This window comes from Thermobia domestica, chromosome 18 (genome assembly GCF_964235325.1).
Source record: "Thermobia domestica chromosome 18, izTheDome1.hap1.1, whole genome shotgun sequence".
NCBI classification, from domain to species: domain Eukaryota; kingdom Metazoa; phylum Arthropoda; class Insecta; order Zygentoma; family Lepismatidae; genus Thermobia; species Thermobia domestica.
The window spans coordinates 15,583,398-15,605,078 of record NC_137471.1 but is presented as its reverse complement, the minus strand read 5'-3'; the positions used below and the strand labels follow the sequence as shown (position 1 = coordinate 15,605,078).

At 38.2% G+C, this 21,681-nt stretch overlaps 1 protein-coding gene and 1 non-coding gene across 4 annotated transcripts in view; both read right to left on the bottom strand.

The window, feature by feature from the left end:
• Positions 1 to 21,681, bottom strand: part of LOC145676078 (luciferin 4-monooxygenase-like) — a 97,203-nt gene that overhangs the window by 54,114 nt on the left and 21,408 nt on the right. For 2 of the 3 annotated variants that reach the window (XM_081746951.1, XM_081746949.1), the window contains exons 3-5: positions 20,976 to 21,183; positions 15,009 to 15,185; positions 11,585 to 11,717 (exon numbers count right to left, since the gene is read on the bottom strand). In XM_081746951.1, the coding sequence (XP_081603077.1) occupies positions 11,585 to 11,717; positions 15,009 to 15,185; positions 20,976 to 21,183 (518 nt within the window). The remainder of the gene's footprint in view (positions 1 to 11,584; positions 11,718 to 15,008; positions 15,186 to 20,975; positions 21,184 to 21,681) is intronic. The other variant, XM_081746952.1, reaches the window with a different exon arrangement.
• On the bottom strand, positions 1,179 to 1,343 carry LOC145676270 (U1 spliceosomal RNA). Its single transcript, XR_014129365.1, has one exon. It is a non-coding gene; the product is annotated as a U1 spliceosomal RNA (small nuclear RNA).

The window sequence follows — 21,681 nt, the reverse complement described above, 5'->3', positions numbered from 1 at the left end:
GAAAATTGGTTCTGCCAGGTTTAAACACATACTTTGGCTTCTTTCTTTCACGCTTGGCGTAGCCAGACTTCTGCGAGTGCGGGGGGAAGCATATTTGCAAATGGAATAACCTATTATATATATATATATATATATATATATATATATATATATATATATATATATATATATATATATAATAGGTTATTCCAAATTATCCATATATATATTGTGTACTGATAATTTGCGGACTTTTTGCCACTCAGCCGCAGTGTTGCCAACACAGATAAGGGTCTAAATACTTGGCATATTCTATTCTCTGTTTTGCCAGAATCGATGTTGAACCTAATAAAAATAAGAAAGAAAATCTATATTCAATACCTTCTCGTAAAACAATTAAAATATAAAGTACCATGTTTCAAAACCCAGCAATGGGGGAGCATCCTCCTGGCCTCTGAGTCGAATCGACCTCAGTTTTGCCTTAGTCGATTACAAAAAGTGCATTCGCGTCGATTTTTAGCCCTTAGTACCTCAAGGCGACTGTAAGGCTGAAATCACTCCAAGGGCTGGAAAAACCTCGCAATATTAAGGAAGATGACACCCGGCCCCCAAAGTTACTGATCTTATATATTCTTATTACCGTTCACTTAACGTTTAAGAGATAGCATATAAATGAATTAAAAAAAGAAAAAAGCTTTTCTTATAAGTAAGAATAATTTCACTTTACTGTGGATAATTTTTTCATTTATTGTCGTATAAAAACAATTTGTAACATGTAATTTTAAATAAATATTTGAGGGGGCCAAGTCGAGACTTGGGGAGGCCGCTGTCCCCCTCCCCTTAGCTACGTCCCTGGTAATATATATATATATATATGTGTGTGTAGGTTTATCTCAGTATAACAAACAGTTCTGCGAACTCAAAATATTTGAACAACCTGTTCGCCCGAACCGATCCAGCTGAATAGCACCACTGGTTGTAGAATAATATTATCTATGATTGTGGTAAGTTGCATTTCATTATTTGTTCCACTTATGAAAAACAACGAAAAGAAAAGAAAAATGGTAAATTTTGTATTATTTTTAGTAAGGCACAAAGGCAGGCTCTTAAGGAGGGATATCCCTGATTTCTTTTCCTGAGTCTGGACACCCTGGAATAAGAAACTACTCACTAATTTGACGGTTTTTCAGTAATAATTTTAGGGATAATGTTTCAAGAACATTTCCCCACTACCAAAAATTATGTGCCCAAATACCTCTGTTTGAGGTATTGCGGAGGTCAACCTTATCGATGTGCAATGATAAGGCCTCACTCCGGAGGAACCGCCTTCCTGATCACGGTAATCCTCAGCAACAGGTAAGTTTTATTTGAATCGTTTCAGAACCCCCTGAAAAATATATATGAGGAGAACTAATTCGAATACGTACTCAAGAATGACATAATAATGTGTAATAACATTTGTATTCCGTTACGAAAATGATATGTATATCTTTTCTGAGTTTCCATAACATATTTTTTATTAAATATTTGCGTAACAGAACAACCAAACGACCTGTTAAGCGTTGTTTCAACGAAATGTTTGTAACATCGTTTGTGGTGCTCTCTATATTCCAGAAAATACACTACGTTGCGAACAGTCCGTAAGTAATTCACATCCTTTCCGCTTACTTTTTACGTTGTTACTTTTTATTATTATTAGGTTAAGTCGTTAAATGAGGCATCATATAATTTTTTCCCTTCTTTTTACGCACCAAAGAAAGAAATGAAGTGAAAGACTCACAACAATTGATAGTTATTAAGTTAAGGTAAAGACATTTCTGCAACCCCACACTAATTGTGCGTTGCGCTGAGTAATGGTGCAGAAATCTAAACATCGTAATCTATTCCGTGCAGAGCCATAACTAGAGATTTCCGTGCCTGAAGCGAAGAAGAATTCGGCACACACACACCTACATTCACCAAACGTTTCTTCTTCTTTCTTTTCTTTTTCTTTTTTTTTTATCATATAAGAGAAATAGCCTTTGTTGTTATGATACAATGAATTTTTATCAAGCTGTTTGGACAGACCATTGCAACGGCCAAAAGTGATCATCAGGCCCGTACCCAGGGAGGAGCTAGAGGGGGCACTGGCCCCAAAATTATTTTTGCCCCCTCTAAAAATTACGCTAAAGAGCAGTGGCGGCTGGTGACAATTTATTAGGTAGTGACAGAACTATATTATTATTATTATTATTATTATTATTATTATTATTATTATTATTATTATTATTATTATTATTATTATTATTATTATTATTATTATTATTATTATTAGAACATATATAGAATTTCAATTTAATTATAATCGATTGTGCTTACATTATCAGTAATCAGGTAGGTACTGGTTTTCTTGCTCCTTTCACTGAAGTTCTATTCTTCTTCATGCCAGTCAGTTATATATTGAAGTGAATTCAGAAATCAAATTTGGGGAATAAATCTTGAGATGCTCTTATTTAACTAAGTTTGTTATTTATCTTGTTGATAAAAAAGACACATACACACTGATATTGAATAAAACACGAGTAGGCCCTACACTGTTTAAAAAGAAACACTTCACTTGCACTGTTTATTCTCTTCGAACTTTCAACTGAACACGTTTGGTTGACTAGTTAAGATGCACGATACTGAAACTCCATGCGACGATTTTTCTTGCTGGAAAAGACGTCGATAATTTTTTTGTTAAAATTATCTATCTCATTAACGAATGTCTTTGCACATAACAACATGCCTAACGCAGTTAATCTTCCCTCTTTCATGGTATTTCTTAGGAAAGTTTTTATTCTGTTCAACATCGAGAAACATCTCTCTGCTTCTACTGTTGACATTGGCATAGTTATCAATAACTTTAAGAGTTTAACTGTTTCTTGAAACATATCGTACAATTCGTCGTCTATAATGAACATTAAGAATGACACCGCGCCAGACACCGTTCTCAGTTCGCTTTTTAATTTCTTTTCCTCCAAGAAGGGATATTATTTAACCATCTCACTGAGATAATTATCGGGGAACTCCTTTTTGTAATTGTCAAATTCTTCTACAGCAAATAATCTCGTAGCTACAAGGTGCTTAGTGAAGTGAAATCTAGATTTGATCTCCACTAGGATTGCATCACAAACTTCTAATGCTTGTCTTTTTTTGTCGTTATAGAACGCCTCACTTCGCCATATTTTTACACATTGTCCGTCTCTTACAGTTTCTAATTCGGTTTCTACTTCCTGAATAATGTTGTCAAATTGTTCTCTGACTGACTGCGTACCAAGTTGAAAATTATGCAGATGTTCTCGAACCTTGACAGGATCAGTACATTTCTTCTGTAGTTGGCTGAAAATAGTTTCTACGTGTGGCATAATCTTGTGGGAACAAGTCAACCAAAATACGAAATTTTCTTCATTTAATAATAGCTTGTACGCGGAAGCTTGAGTTAAGGTGGTTTGTAATGTTATATCTTCACAGTTTTCTGTTGCTAACATAACATCAATTAGATCTTTCCGATACTCGTAAACTTATTTACTCCACGAGACTGAAAATTCCACCTGGTGTAAGAAACCCGCGGCAACCCCCAAGCAGTGTATATGAGATCGTGAAATATCGGCTGCTTTCGGATTCTGCGTGACAAGCTTTCGTTGTCACGAGCTAGAAGCAATGGAAAGCCTTTCCCGTACACAGCTGATAGGGCGCGTATATGGTGATACCACTATGCCAAGCAGCATTCAGAAGCAAGGGCCTGGTGACAGTCACCGAAGCAGAGTTGCCACCGCCAGGTCTTTCGCACTAGGTCTTGCGACTAAATAGATACGGCAGCGGGCAGAAAAAAGGAAGAAATTCAGAAGCAGTTATGATATTTAACTCGCTTTCTTTTAATATTCTGAATCTTCTACCTCTCAAGGCAGTGACATGTCACGGCGTCACTGCCTCAGAGGCCGCCACTGCTAAAGAGAAATTTTCAAACTGACTCAAAACCAATGAAATTCTTGCAATTATAATTACCAAATTAAATTCAACTTTGCGAATTCTACTCATTTCTGTGTAAAATTATATGTTTCTTGCTAGATGCACGAAACATCTTCCATTGCATTTACCCATTTCAAGAATTTCAAACCGTACGCTATTCTTGGAGCCATGACAAGCATCCAAGAATACCAGCTGCACTTCCAAAGAACAGTATCATAGTCCACAATGTTAATTTTGTACAGTAGAAAAAAAAAAGGAGTGAACCCGGAAAAAATGGTACAAAAATGATTTATGGCTTGTTTGAAAGGTTTATGTTTGTACTTCAATATAGCCAAAATCCACCAAAATCCCTCTCGGAAATATCAAGATATGACGTCATCAAAATGGCCGCCAGTGAATTTCGCCTCAGTGCATTGAAAAATGCATAAAACCACTGCCGTTCATTAGAAAAGTTAAATTTTCAGTTCCATTTCTTAGAGAATACATCAGAAAAGAACTTCTGTAGAAAATGCGTGCATACATTGCCGCCATTTCGTAAATATGGCGTCTAACAATCACTGGCGTAGTTAGCATCTTAAATCTGGGGGAGTCGGATGAATCAAAATCACAATCCTCTTTCCGACAAAAGTTATATATACACAAAGTAGTATAGTTTATTTAAATATATTTGACTAAAATCTGGGGGACGGTTCCCCCCTACCCTCCCGCTAACGACGTCCATGTAACAGTAAGCAAATCGACTTCTCTAAGTAAGCTTTATATAAGGAATATTTCTTTACAATGCTACTTATTACAGAAACCTTCATATCAAAAATTTAATGACAAACTCTATGTAATTTTTCTGTTCGTCACCTCTTAGCACATATGTTTGTTAGTCAGCAAGATCATATGATAAATTTCAAAATGGCGGAAGTTGGAATTTAAATATTCGCAATTTTCGCAATTATTAACTTATTCCATATTTATTAATTAAACCAAACTTAGCATAAAGGTGGGTATATACAAATATCTCATTGTGCTTTAAAATTAGCATAATTCTGAAAAACCTTTCAATACGGCAGCTGTTGTAAAGAAACAAGGGCTCCCATCAGGGAGGAGGGCAAGGTGGGGGCGCTTGCCCCCCCTAGAGGAAATTGTACTTTAGAATATCGAAAATCCAATAGAATTTTTACATTAGTTATAGCAAAATTTGAAACTATTTTTGAAACGTTGCATATACTTGCCCCCCCCTTGGAAACCACAACATGGGCGCCCTTGTAAAGAAATATACCTTTTCTAATCTTGCAGCTTTCTGTTAAAGTGTATAAGGAAAATTAACAGAAATATTTATAGTAGTTCTTCGTCTCTACCCGACAAAATGGCACAGAATCTTTTGACAGTTAAAATCAAAGTACTTACTATCAACAACAAAATTGCTTCTCATAAATTTATTTTTATTCAAGAAATATATTGCAGAAAACTTTTATTTGCAAATCAGTAATTACATCTGTATGCTAATCGTCACTGACAATTTCCTTATAGATAATTTTCTCACAATAAGCACTTACGTTGTTCAATCGTTAGCACTCATTGCTTTTTTTTTTAAATATCTTTTCTTACTTTTTTCTCTATGATTGCTGAAAAAGAAAATGTCAATTATCAAAATGAAAAACTCTGATAGCTTGATATATAACATGTAGCTCAAAAAGTAAAAGTGAGACAAACTTCCACCAAACTTCATTTGAAAAATGCAATCTTTAGGTTTTACGTCTCACATTTATGCCGGTGAGGCTAAAGGAGACGGTGATGATGAGAGATGAGTGAAAATGAAATGAAATCATTAAGTGGGAGGAAACGGGAGAACCCCGAGAAAACCCACGAGCACGGTGTTTGTCCACCACAAAGTCCACACGGCGCGAGCTGGGATCGAACCAGGGACCCCAAGAACCGGAGGTGAACGCTCTACCACTGAGCCACCGTGCCCCCGAGAGATGAGTCAAATTGTGGAATGAAGAAAGTGGGAGGAAACGGGAGAACCCCGAGAAAACCCACGAGCACGGTATTCGTCCACCACAAAGTCCACACGGCGCAAGCTGAGATCGAACCAGAGACCCCAAGCACCGGAGGTGAACGCTCTACCACTGAGCTACTGCTTGGTTGAATCCTCCAGCACTTCATTTTCTTCGACTTGCGGAGATTCAGCATTCTAGCATCCTCCACCGCTACAGTGACCACAGGCCACAACACGTTATGGGCCGTAGTTACGACATGAGCAAACACTCGTTCCACATGACCGTTTGGAGGACATCTTGCATTTACAACGTATGACTTTTAGCAGGTTATCAGGAAAAGGTGCTAGGTCAGTCATAATGGGTGCCAGCTTCCCATGCTCGACCTTCCAATCCCATTCAATAGGATCCAGCGACTGTTGTGAATGTTGCTCCCATGAAACAACTTGAAGATTTACTCGTAGGCAGTGAAAATATACTGTTCTTTCTGTGGGTGGTAATCTCTCAAGTTGAGGTAGGGTACTACTGTTGGAACCATCTTTATGTATAGGTTATAAAGCAGGACATTGAGTAAGTATGAGTAGCTTCCACTTCCATCACATAACTTAACAAGAAATTGGAGGTCACTGGATGTAACAGTTTCTTGGGTGGAGTTAACGTCGCCAATCTGTTCAAGGAGAGAATTTTTACACAACTTTCGTTTCCACATAAAATGAAAGTGGATGTGGTATCACACCCAGTCACTGCATGGATGAACAACAGATGCGACTGAAGATTTTCTCCCATATTCTGTAACATATGGCACATACTATTATGTTTAATTGCATCTTTCCGTCTAGTTCAAAACATGAAGTAGACATTAGCCATTTCCGGTTTTAGATAATAAAGTACCATAATGAGAATATCTGTATTATCAACAACTACGATCACTTCATGACCTTCTAAAGCTATCTGAAGTGAGGCTACAACGATTTTGGTGTCCGCGTCACCAGAAGCTTGGATCATCTTGTGACCATCATTTAAAAAGTGCTTGCTTTGTATGGAAATAAACCGTCTTTTGTTTTATGGATTTGCGAGGAAAGGATTTTAGTTTGTTTGGATTTTCGTGTGTCTTTAGTAATTTTACATTGGCTGACATGGCTTTAGGAGAGCGCCGTTGATGTTCATGTGGTCTTTAATGGATGGCTAGTCACCGTAGCCATCAAATACTACTATAATTTGATTTTACCTTCCATATTTGCTGAAAATGTACTGTCTGTATTGTTTGCAGATGTCTAAGTAGGTTCCAGTTGTAGGCCATTGAATGTGATGAAGAGGAGTTCCACCATCTGAGATATATCTGTCACGCACTTTAGGTTGTGGAGCATCAGGCATGTCCTTCATTAATATTCTTATTAGGTTAGCCTTGTCGGGTTTTCTCATTTAGCTTCTTTGAACAATGCTACAGACTTAGCAGTAGCATATTTGAGTTGCCCAGCCACACTTCCATTTCGTTCAGCAATGGTAACAATCAAGAACAGTATGGACGGATCAATATGAAGCAGTGTGTGGACAATATTGGTTCCTTTCTGCAATGTTATTAGCATTTAAACTTGGTCTGTTTTTCGAATTAATGCTTTGCACAGTTTCTTGTTCCCAACGTCTTTTGTGTTCTTGCGACAAGATCTTCACCGTCATCCTACATAACCACATCTCCCATAACAGCACGAGTACCTGATGACAAATTTCGAAGTAAGTTATCACTAATGTAAAATGGATTGTGAACTTCAAACCATGGATCAGTTGCATCACAGTTCCCTCTAGTCGTCCTCATTTCAACATATTGTTTGCCGAAAATGTGACGATTTCCAGTTAGCGAAGTCATAGCTTCGTGGACAGCGGAGCACATATGCATAGTGTGGACCTAAAGCAAATCTCACATTGTCAGAGAATCCCCATCCTTGAGTCAGACTGTCTCTTGTTTGGATGCTCCGCGTTAGTGTTGGTTCAATGACAAGGTCTGGCCATAAACCAGCCCATTCGCGATTCGATCGACGGATTGTACAGGCATTTGATACGAACTGTTCATATAACCAAGGATGAGATGTCGGAAGTTTGTACATGTTAGCAAGTACAGGCGAGCGCGTTTTGCGTATTGTATGTATCCAGTCGCGGCAAAGAGATTGAGCATACGACTGACAGCAAATAAGTGCAAGTGCCAATCACAACTTGCTCAGAATGAACAAATAGTTTCCACATAGTCGAGATACTGCAACCACAATTTCAGACTTTGACCGTTTCTGATTTTGAAAACACTCTTGCGTAAACTATAAGTCATTACTCGGTGCCTTGTATATCACATAACCATTAACAAATCATATATAATAAAGTTCTCTAACAAGTGAAAACTTGTTGTGATGTATTTCTTTGCAAACCAACAACAATTTTGATTTAATAGGAAGCCATTATTTTCACGGAGTGCCGCGTCACTTAGTCTTTTCCAACACTTTTCTTCCTTCTTGCTCGTTCGGCGCTCTTTTGTGGTCTATCAGCGCCCTGGGCGACGGCCCCGCTCGCCTTTGATTCAGTGTTACCAAATATCCCGCTTTACTACAAATTACTTACATACTTTTGACACGTTTAGTTGATGCTATTTATAACCGGAAATAAAGAACTGAACTATAAGCAATTCATTTTGAAAAAAAAAAATCTCGGTATATCAGAATATTGTGATCTTATAAATATATACATTTATGCAATCCCATATATGTAAAGACGACACCAACTTTATTTTTGTAAAGGGGGCAAGCAGAGTGGAGAGGCATCTTTAGGAACAAAGCTTTTTTTTTTTTTTTAATCGAAACTAAGTTCTATATTACTAGACCTACATTACATGTCTGTGGGTCAGTCAAGGAGAGGGGACGATGCTCTCGGTAGGCACCTCCTTGCGCCACTGTGACGTCTCTGCATATATGTTAAAAATACATATATCTTGAATAAGCTTCCATATAAGAAGGATAGAATACGCACAAATATATTCATATACTTTTCTAATTTGGTAGAAGAATACTTATTTACTTACCGAATTATTTAGAAGAGATTAGATGAGGTGCACATCTTTATTATTTCAAATTCACTAAGTAAGTTCCGTAATGACTTAGAGAATAAGTCTTCGGCTGGGAGACTCAAGTTCGATTCCCACTGGTAGCTTATCTGGTTGGGAGTCCGCGTTAAATTTCTAGATCCAAGCCTTATAAAGCCACGGTGCTGAATAAAACACTAAACTCTAATCTCATCTAAATAATTCAGTAAGTAAATAAGTATTCTTCTACCAAATTAGAAAAGTATATGAATATATTTGTGCATATTCTATCCTTCATATATGGAAGCTTATTCAAGATATATATGTTTTTTTAACATATATGCAGAGACGTCACAGTGGTGCAAGGAGCTGCCTACCGAGAGCATCGTCCCATCTCCTCGACTGACTCACAGACATGTATTGTAATGTAGGTAATACAGAACTTCAGAATTTAGAAGACTTTAGAAAAGAAAAAGATAAGATTTTCATATGGCACAGTGCAAAAAAAGAGAGAGCATTTTTAGATTTCACAATAAGATTTGCTCGACAAAATTCTTAATGTCATAACTGGAAAATTTGTGAAGGAGTTCTAAAATCAACTGACTGGACGATGCCAAAGTTAGAAAACTTAAAACACACACACAACACAAAAGCCAATTCTGATCCGAGACAATCAAAGCCAGGAGTCCGAGAAATGAACTAGCTGCACACAGGGGCAGCGACTAGGAGTCAGTCACTCCCACTTTTTGGAAGTGACCCCTTAATACGTATATGGTTTCACTTGAAAATCTAAAGTTTTTGTATGTGTTACTGGTCCATAGAAAAAATGGTGTCATATAATATTTGCCGTAGCGTGAGTACGTACTCGTTATTTGCCTTCTCGTGGAGTCAAGAAAGCTACAGGAATTGCGTTTTAATTGCCACGGAAAATGACCCAAAAATTAACATTTTGGAGCGCAATAATTCCAGCGTACTTTCATTTCTTCTTACAGGGGCTCGATATGTTAGTCAGCCGCTTTGAAACTAATTGAGAGAACATTTCGCAAAACAAGAAGAGGCTTTCACAAGTTATTCTTTAATTGCACAAAAATCGACAGTTCCTAAAATGTATTTTCTTCTTTGTAATAGTAAGAAATATTGATTAAAAAGAGAGCAATAAGAAAGATATGGATACCCCCTACTTTTAACTCCAATCGCTGCCACTGGCTGCACAAGTCTTGCGATTGATTAATCAACTGATACATTACCTCAACAGCACAATTACATAGCAAGCATATGCCTATCATGTTCCCTCAGGTACATGGGAATGTGTGCAGTATGTGCCTTATGTACCTCTGAGAGAGAAATCACATAATAGTCACAGTCTATGTCCGCCCCTAGGCAATGCCTGACATGTACTGGGAAACGTGCCTAGTATCTTCTAGGTATGTTCCCCATGCCGTAAGCGTCAATGAACCATAAAATTACTCCCCCAAAATATGTTAAATCACCTATATGCGTAACGTGTTTACATTAAGGTGAGCACCAACCTTTGGATTACTAGCCGTGTGCTCTTCCGACTTGGCCACGGAGGCAATGAAAAAAACGTCGCTTGTGCAGAGATAAATTGTTGATGTCTTTTGAATTTGGCTAATCAGAGTGCTTCTTTAACAGCGACGATAACCGTTTGGGATCAGATAAAATCTAATCGCCATGTAATTTTATAACAAAATGACGAGCGTCTATTTACTTTATTTCATGGTTCTTCCATATTCAGCCCTCCAAATGACCGGCGACAGTTGTCATCTAATAATGTTGATGCGTTTGCTGCTTCTAGTACGCAATTGCTTAGAAAAAGAAGCAGCAAATGCTTCAAATGTGGGAGATGAATTGAGAACACCTAAATGGCGAATGCCTAGCACATCTTGTACTGTTGGGGTATCTGAAACAGTATGTACCTAAAGGACGTACCTAGAACATGACAGATATATGCCCCAAGTGACGACATAAAAACAAAGGACTGTTAGAGTGCGAAACTGAGCCAGGTATATAAATGCTATATTTGTGGTACATAGTTGCAAATATCAATTAGGTGCAACAAATACCTAAAATTGAAGGTAGCTGAAGTACACATTTATCACATGAATATCATATGTGCCAAGTGTCGGGTACCTAAAAAGTAGCTGAGACACCTAAATGGCACATGCCTAGCACATCTTGTGCTGTTAGAGGTGTCTGATTGTGATAATGTAATATACCGCAAAACTGTTAAATCTTGAAGTACAAATTAAATTATGTGCTTTTTACGATAATTTATAGGTAATTAGTTATTCAGTATAACCAAATACTAACAGCGTACAGAATCGCGAGAAGAAAATTTTCATGAACAACGGGCGACCAAGTTTATTTAATTCAGCGTGTATAAAATGGGCTCATTATCGACCTTGTTTCAACGTGTTTGTAATGATACTGTAGCTGCAAATTTTTGTAGACATCTGTAGTACGTAGCAAGGAAATAGATACACATTCATCATGCATCACTCAATATTTAAAAACAAATCCATACTGAAATAAAAATGATACTTACTTACACAAATATATTGCATTAATTACATTGTAATGTGTTAGCATTGCTCCTTTAGGCAAACCAGTACTGCCACTTGTTGTGGGAATAAATATCACATCTTCTTTAGGGTTGATGTCCAATTTGTCTGGCAACGCTGCAAGAAAGAGTACAATAACAGGTGAGAAATCTGGCTATATTGCACGAAAGCAAACAGAATTGGTGTTGATACCATGGATGTTATAAATAGAGGATCTGCCCATATATATCGTCATCCTATTAAATCGATGAAGCCAAAAAAACAACCGAGCATCGGCACGTCTGATTGGCTACTCTCGTTTCCACCATCGTCTGATTGGCTACTTTCGTTTCCGCCATGATTGTTGGCTCAAAACATTGCGAGCCTATTGGGCGGAGTGGGCAGAGTAGGGGTGGCGAAACTGTGACGTATGGCTTCAAGATTTTGTTGTTAGGGTTGAGCCTCTATTTTATAAGATCCTTGGTTGATACAAAAAGGGTTTCACTCCAGATCCACCATATGCAAATATACTCAATCATAGAGTGTTAGAATGTATTGGTTTTTCAGAGGCGTACGCAGAATTTCGTCAAGGGGATTCAAGCATTGAACTTTATATTTCCTTTTAAGGGATGTAGTAAATGTTTATTTTTCCATAATGTCTTACTCACGGGAGGTTTAAACGTCGAACTTCCCCTTGTGTATGTCACTATGTGTGTAGACGAGTGTTTTGTGACACTAAAGATTTGGATTTACGGCTCTTCTTAACATTTCTACCGTTATTATTATTACATTATAAAATAAAAATCACACTTCTTATGAACTACTGATCTTTCTAGCTATTGGTTGATTGATTTTGAATTTATAATCCGTTTCAATAGCGAGGCTATGTAAGATGTGAACATATACAGGGGCGGATTATGGCTTTTGGAGCCGAAAATTTCAAGGGGGCCCTATGCTATGAATAATTCCAGCGCATAAATTTTCTTTGCTGCCTTCCACAATCTCGCTTATCGAAAGAGCGAGAACTATGCTGTAATATTTTAATGTGCTAAGTTTACAACAATTAGTTTAATTTCCTTCATTATTAACAGTTAAATGCTCATATACTGCAGTGTAACACACAAATGCAAAATACAAGCCAAATGGTTAACAGTCTCTGCAAAAACACTAATAGAGTAAAAGGGGGAAAATCGTATACAAATAGGTAAAGCTGTACAAAGCAAAAGTTTTAGAAAAGTTTTCTTTCTACAATTTTGCTCTGTAAAAGATTCTATCATGTCATTAAACGACATTGAAATGAGAGATATTTAAAAGGAATTGTCACCACAATTTGGTTTGTAATAAGAGTCCCAAAATGTCTCACTCCCTCACAAAATAAGTATCGTGAAGACGCTGGTGGAAGAAGACTTAATTCTAGCGATACCGCGAGCGTAGTGAGCGGAAAAAAATAGCATGTGTCTGAAGCCTATAATATAATAAGTTGATTGCTATATTTTAGTATTAAAGAGAGGGACTCTGGTGGCCCCCTTAGCCTGGGGGCCTCGGAGCCTAAGCTCCATTGGCTCCGCCCTTAATCCGCTTCTGGACATACAACTTAATGTGGGAATCGAATCCGGGTCACCCACGTTAAAGGCACGTACGCTAGCCTTTTAGCCATGAGGGAGCTGTTTGAAGCTGTTGAGAAATATATTGATTTAGTTGGGACATCTTTGTACTTATTATTATTATTATTATTATTATTATTATTATTATTATTATTATTATTATTATTATTATTATTATTATTATTATTTAAAAAAGACAAATTTCTCGTGGGGAATCAGATGTAAAGACCATTTACTAATCAAGGGGCAGTATATGAACGTAGTTACCTCTTGAAACAGGGGCAATCGCCCCTTCCCCAGAAGAGGAAACTTTCTTGTTTTATATAAAATAAAATCCATCCCAGAGTTTGGAGCTCTTAAAAGCAGCTCTGAGTAGCAGTATTACAACCAACTTCTCCCCCCCCCCCCAGAAGTCCGTCCTGGATCCGCCCCTGTTTTGAAACGTCTAATTTTTAACATCTAGTCTGTTGAGGACCACATATTCCGCTTCTTAAGAAGGTCTTAGCCAGGGAAAAAAAGTGAGGAAGACAATAGCGTAATTTTGGATTTTGTTTGGAAGGAGGGGGGATAAGGTTTTCCAGCAATATAAGTTTCATGTTTTCTTTTCAGTACATAATTGATTAAAATGTATGCATTTATGGAACTCAGAGGGACGGCAATTGCACCCCATGCTCTCCTGAAATGACACCTCTGGGGGAAAGAAATTTACCTGAAAACCATAACTTTCATTAGAGACGCTTAAAAATTACTTACATGACATTTTATCCAAAGATAATTTCGAAGATATCAGGCCCGAAACCAGACACAGAGGTTTCGGGGGAAGGGTGCATGAATATATTAGGAGGGGGCAAGTTATTAAAAATTCTCTTGCAAATAACTTGATTGTTTTTTTTTTTTTTTGTACTGAGGTCTGGAGAGGCCACGAAAAGTTTAGGGTGGGGCTAGGCCCCTCTAGCCCCCTCTGGTTGCGGGCCTGGAAAGAATCAAAGTGTTGGAGAGTAGTAAGGAAACAAACGTTTGCAAACGCTTTCCATTGCTTTTGAAGGAAACTTATCAATAACTCCAATCTTCGCTATACGTTTTGACAAACTCATTGTTTGGCGTAAGGTAAAAGGGAAAGTAGACTACACGCATCTAAATCATACACCTTGTGCATTAATTGTGCTTGCCTTGCACAGAGCAAGCTCTTACGTAAGACATTGTGGAAACAGCTCAATAGTTGACACAGACACAATTTACGTAAGTGAACACAGACTTCCTGACATTCCCTAAAGATACAGCCACTTTGGTGGCTATTTGTCGGTCCCAGCGTCCCTCCACAGGGGACATAATATATAACCAAATTATTATTTCTTTGCAACTTTAAAATCAGACTGGCAACATTGAAAACTGTTTACAGGGAATGATCCATCTATGATCATCCCTTGTAACAAGGAGGATCTGCCCATATGTATCTTCATCTTCTTAAATTGATGAAGCCAAAACACAACCGAGCATCGGCACGTTTGATTGGCTACTCTCGTTCCTGCTATCGTCTGATTGGCTACTTTCGTTTCCGCCATGATTGTTGGCTCAAAACATTGCGATCCTATTGGGCGGAGTGGGCAGAGTAGGGGTGGCGAAACAGTGAGGTATGGCTTCAAGATTTTGTTGAAAGGGCAGATCCTCTATTTTATAAGATCCTTGCCTTGTAAACAGTTTCCAACGTTGCCAGTTTGATTTTAAAATTGTATAGAGAAAATAATCTCGTCGTGTTTTATGTCCCCGGTGGGGGACGCCGGGAGCGACATGGTTAAAGTAATTACCTTTATAAATAATTACTTACCTTTTCCATCGTCTTGCAGTAATTCGTCAAGTGAAGTAGCTCCTTCAACTTGTCCAATAGAAAAGAGCTCGACTGCCCACGGAAGTCTTTTCACTACAGCCTTCACATGTGGAGCTGTGTCTTTGTCGCATAACACATATCTCGTGTCACATTCTTTCATTAATACATACTGTTCATCTGTAACAATATTAGATTTAATTATTATAAACGGAAGAATATTGAGTGCTAAGCTTGTTTTCAAGGTAGCAAATTATATTAAGTATTTACCAAGGATATTATAAAATGGAGGATCTGCCCATACTTATCTTCATCATATGAAGTCAATGAAGCCAAAAAAACAACCGAGCATCGTGTGAGCTGACACTTCTGATTAGATACTCTCCTTTCCGCCATGATCGTTGGCTTGAAACATTGCGATCTTATTGGTGCGGAGTGGGCAGAGTAGGTATGGCAAAGCTGTTACGTATGGCTTCACGATTTTGTTGTATGGACAGATCCTCTATTTTATTACATCCTTGGTATTTACTTTTTTTTTTGTTAATTTTAATGATTTTTTTGTAGTATTGATAAATTGAAATTGTTGAGAAGGCAGACCCAACACGAGTAGAACTTTTCAATCATCCTCCACTGACATGTCTGACCAGTGGCGTATTTAGGGGGGGACGCTTCCGAGCTTAAGCCGCCCCCACCCGAAATCTTACTTACTATAGTAAAGTACGAAATGAAATATCTTGCAGAATTTTCACATGTTCAGGCAAAGCCCCCGCCCCCGGAAGATAGCAAAGTCCCCCCGAAACAAAATTGTAAATACGCCACTGTGTCTGACCATTTAACGCAACAGAGGTAGGTTCGGTGCAAGAGGTTTAGTGGTATATTTATCCAAATCAGGCTATCCTAGAAAATCTATATAGAGAAAAAATAAGATTAGACTCGCCATGACTTTCTCATAGTCCGGAAGTCTACATGACGTACAGGAAAAATGAAATGAAATCTTCGAGTTTTGCGTCCCACGCTTATGCCGGTTAGGCTAAAGGAGACGGTGATTATGAGAAATAAATGAAATGGTGGAATGAAGAACTGGGAGGAAACTGGAGAATTCCGAGAAAACCCACGAGCACGGTGTTTGTCCACCACAAAGTCCATACGGCGAGAGCTAGGATCGAACCAGGGACCCCAAGCACCGTAGGTGAACGCTCTACCACTGAGCCACCCTACCACTGAGCCATCTCTCAACTATAAAGAGATGGTGTCACGAGTTCAAACTTGGCAGTGAGTCATGTATGGACGCAACACGTGCTAGTCGCCCATGCGCGGTGAAGAATGAAGAAAATATAAACAAGATTCATGATATGGTTATGGCCGATCGAAGAATGACTATACGCAAAATCGTAGAGGAGACTAACATATCATATGATACCGTTAGTGTTGCCACGAGACGAGACATTTCTCGTGTCTCGTCTCGTCTCGTAAATGGCCAAGATCGAAATTGCCAGTGGTCATATAGATTGCAAAAGGAAAATCCCCTTTGTGAGAAAACATGTTGAAAAGCCTTCATAGAAAAGCGTCCTCTGTCTATTGAATGAAACAATCGTGATACATGAGCTACCAGGAATATCATCCGTAATGTCTTGTCTCCAATTCCCCTTGCTGTAAACTAAGGAATTCTCATTGTTTTCATTTCTGGCTGGAATGATGACAAACAAAATCAAAGACAGGGAAGATTTTTACAAGGTCAAGAAACCGAACTACCACCACCATCTATTCAATTTGAAAACTGGGTAAGGTCTACACTCATTACAGGCTGTAGTTGAAAGTTCAAGCTGAGATGGCGGAAGAGAACAGAACAGACTACACTTGTCTTTATTCTGTAGTGGCGGTATTCTTTTCGCTATATGAACCGAAAACGGCAATTGAAGTATGTCATCTTACAACTAAAATTTTGTCTTCTCTCTCTCTCTCTCTCTCTCTCTCTCTCACACACACACACGCACACACACACACACACATACACACATACAGATAAAAACACACTTTTACCATTTTACCAATCGCTCGCTTATTATACAGCAGACATTTAAAATTCACCTCTTCGTTTGGAAGGCGGACGAAGGACAAAGAAAGCAAAGATATTATCGACGAACCCTTCAAATTGTTTGCTTTCAGCAAATTTATGATACTAATAATAACACTTTAGGTGAAGAGGTTTTACAGGGGGACCTTCGTTTTGTTACGCGGAAATGTTTGATCTGACCAGAGTGCGAAATTGCCCTCTGCTTCCATGTTGAGAGGAGAGGAATATTTCCCTTTCCTAGTGAATAATATTCATTAGGACCTGAATTATCTTCAGAAATGGTTTCTTGCAGAGTGTAAAGAACATTTGGTATAATATTCATGAAACTCCGTTGAAAGCAGAAAATATCATGAGAATGATCAAAATTCGAACATTGAAGAACATAATTAACAGAAAAGAAATAGGATACCCAAACCATATTTTTAAACCTGCTATAAAATGTATATCCTATATTTTTTAGTAATTCCTTACTCCTATGAAAGTATCCTGGGGAGGATATTCTCTCCAATTTTTTTTAGACTGAAATCCTTTTATCCCGTACGATTCCCCCCCCCCTGACACAATACGAAAAAACAAATGCTGTTAAAATCCATACACATGACCCTTCCGGGACTCAACCCGCGGCCTTCAAGCCGATGGTCTATTGCCGCAGACCGCTCGGCTTGGTATGAAGATGTACGTTGTATGATTGCGAATAGATCACGAGACTTTAATCCAAAATGGCCACCCAAAAATCAACTTTTTTTTACACCACTAGCTAATCTTGGTGTACTGTCATGAGTTTGTTACACAAAAGGGGCAACCACCACATAGTAGCACACACCCCGCGGTTATGGGAACAGATTTGAATCATGGAGGTGAAGACTGGCCCCAAGCATTCTTTCGTCCGATGTGTCGTTCAGCTCCCATGACTATGGCACTTTAAGTAGAGATTACTTTGTAGTAACATATAAAATTTCAATCAAATACTTTCCATTACTCAATAAAATTATTTGGTTCCGAGCATTAAAAAAATAAAATAAATTGCAACAAATCTAAACATGCTAAAATGGAAAGTGGTTTTTGGATTGGTATGGTTAACACTGTGAAACCTAAAGTCTGGAATATATGAAATCAAAGTGTACAAACATCTCTATCTCTCTATTTATCTCTCTATCTCTCTCTCTATCTATCTATCTATCTATCTATTTATCTATCTATCTATCTATCTATCTATCTATATATATATATATATATATATATATATATATATATATATATATATATATATATATATATATACTATAAAGCAAGTTGGCTGATAGTATACGATAGTGTCCGGGATGGTGACACCTTTACATCGAACTTTGCTTGTCGTATAAACATTATTTGACATTAGTGTCTTCATCTTCGACGTACCTATGAGCAATTTACTGTATATTCGTGTATTGAAACTGGCGAAACAAATTTCAGTTTCAGAATGTAAAAAAAAAAAAAAAAAAAAAAAAGCCAGGGTTGAGAAGCCTCAGACAACTAACAGCAGAGATATATTATCTTGTAAACTATTTGTCCTTGCCTTGTGAGCTTATTTGAATTTATTTTTAAGACCTTTAGGCAACTTTGGCCGAATGGATGATGATGGGAAAATTAGTGGAATGAAGAAAGTGGTAGGATACTAGACAACTTCGAGAAAACACACACATTCGAAAAATGAATTAAATCTTTGAGTTTTACGTCCAACAGTTATGCCGGTTAGGCTAAAGGAGACAATGATGATGAGTAATGAATGAAATGGTGGAATGAAGAAAGTGGAACCCCGGGAAAACCCACGCACACGGTGTTTGTCCACCACATAGTTCACTTGGCGGGGCTGGGATCGAACCTGAGACCCCAAGCAAGAGATGTGAACGCTCTACCACTACCACTGAGCCACCGCGGTCCCCACACACATTCAATGTTTATCCACCACAAAGCTCACATGGCACTAACCGAGATCGAACCGACTACCACATACACCAGAGGTGAAGGCTTCACGGTGTAGCTACCGTGACATTTCTTGTCTTGTGTGTTCTGGGTAATACTTGCAACTTAGTTGTATCTTGATTAGCATGGTGCAGCCTGCTACATTTTACTTTCGTTCCCATGGTATGCCGCTATATTCTTTACGAGACAAGACGAGACAAAGGAGACGAGACGAGATGAGACGGGACAGAACCTCTCGAGACGAGACACGAGACGGGACGAGCACATTTTTTCGAGACAAGACACATGCTTTGCACGAGACGAGACGAGACAGTCTGAAGTCTTGTTTTGTCTCGTCTCGTGGCAACACTAGATACCGTGCAGTCAATATTGGTCGATGTTCTACACATGAAAAAAATATCTTCTCGATGAGTGCCAAGAATGTTGTCCATAGATCAGAAGAGGAAGCGAGTGATTTGTTCCTAGGAACGTTTCGCCAGGATAAAGCGTAATCCAGAAAAGTTTTACAAGCAATTTGTAATCAAGGATGAGACTTGGGTCCATCATTTCGATCCGAAGACGAAACGGCAATCTATGGAGTGGAAACACCATGGTTCCCTATGCACTCGTAAATTCCGCGTCGTACCCAGCGCCGGGAAGATAATAGCATCAGTCTTATGGGATGCTAAAGAAATTTTATTCATTGACTATTTGCCACGTGGACAGATCATCACAGGTGACTATTACGAGAACTTAATCCGAAGCTTGAGTAAAACCATCAAGCAGAAACGAAGAGGAAAGTTGTCAGGCAAAGTGCTCTTCCACCAGGACAATGCTGCTGCCACAAGTCAACGGTTTCAATGGCAGCCATTCATGATGCTGGATTCGAATTGTTCGAGCATCTACCCTATTCACCTGACTTGACTCCAAGTGATTTTTTTCTATTTCCGAATTCGAAGAAGCAACTACAGGGAAAGAGATTTGACAGTGATAACGATGCCATATGTGCGATAGAGGAGTATTTTGACAGTCTCGACGAAAGTTCCCTTTCGAAGGGTATGCAAACGTTGAAACATCGATTGGCCAAGTATATTGAGGTTCAGGAAGACTACGTTGAGAAATAAAAAGAAAGTGAAGATCGTACCTCTTTTCTTTCTACTCTAGGCCGAAAACTTTCCCTCCTAATATTATCCCATCACCACATACTGTACACTTACCATATACGAGTAATTACATTTGCGCTATTCTATGTAACTGACTACTACTAATTCACAGACAATTTTGTCCGAAAAGTCAAGATAAGTATTACGAATGTTGTAATATTAAGTCAAACTGGGACAGTTATTCACCACTTCACTCTAAAACAAACATTAAAAAAACGGTATACAGAGTCTTTCAAAACAACACCGACAACGTTTGGGAGGTGACTCCTGACAAGATAAGTCGAACAGTACAGACCAACCTGGGTGCAAAGATGCTTCCATTCGGAGTTATAGGCTGCCGAAGACATGAAAAAATGAATTTTAAAGGTCCATAACTCCAATACCATGCTGCCTATCGTAGTCAGATGAAGACTTTATTTAGGAACTAGTGTGTGCCCTATCCAAGTATCCATGATTCAGAATCCTGTGGAACTTCCGCAACAATTTTTATAGAGACAGTTGGTGAGTACTTCTCAATATAAGCTGATATTGAATTGCTATAATTATATTAGATATTCTGAAGTCTCATCTCGTCTTGTTACAACAGTACGTACTTTTGGCATGACGAGGCAATAACCCTTCGATACAATACATGAGACGAGATGAGCACAACTTTTTGAGACGAGACATTCTTTAACAAGACGAGGCAGCCTAAAGCCTCGTCTCATTGCAATATCAAACAAAATCCTCACTAGCGTACACATATTTGTTATGATTCAACATAATTAATAGGTCGCTTATATTTGTAATTACCTTCACTATTGGCAGGAGTTCCGCCCTTAATGGCGCCATTACACCTCCAAACACCAAGATAAAACAAATCCAAAAGTGCCATTTCATGAGTGACAAAATATAGTACTTCTCCCTTCTTGAATCCTCTTTTCCTCAGAGCACTTGCAACAGCTTTAGAAAATGGTTCCACTTCTGAAAACAGCACTCTTGTTTCATGGATAGCGTCTGTCTAAAAATATGTAATGACTATGTTAAAAAGTAGAATACAGTATTTTAGAATGCGGTATTTTTCTTATTATTTATATAGCTACTTATGGATAAGATTGATTGTATTAATCTATAAAAAGCTGTAATTATGCCTATTTTGAATCTAAATCACCGATGATGTTTTTTACTTTCTAAATCAAGTGGGGTTCTCTCAATATCTTCAGGGTTTCTACAGGAACTAAATCGACGTATTTACCAAGCATGTTATAAAATAGACGATCTGCTCATACGTATCTTCATTATATGAACTCAGTGAAGCCGAAAAACAATCGAGCATCGTCTGAGCTGACACGTCTGATTGGCTACTCTCGTTTTAGGCATGATTGTTGGCTCGAAACATTGCGATCTTAGTGGCGCAGAGTGGGCGTGGCAAAGCTGTGACGTATGGCTTCACGATTTTGTTATATGGGCAGATCCTCTATTTTATAACATCCTTGGTATTTACCCATGAGTCGATTTT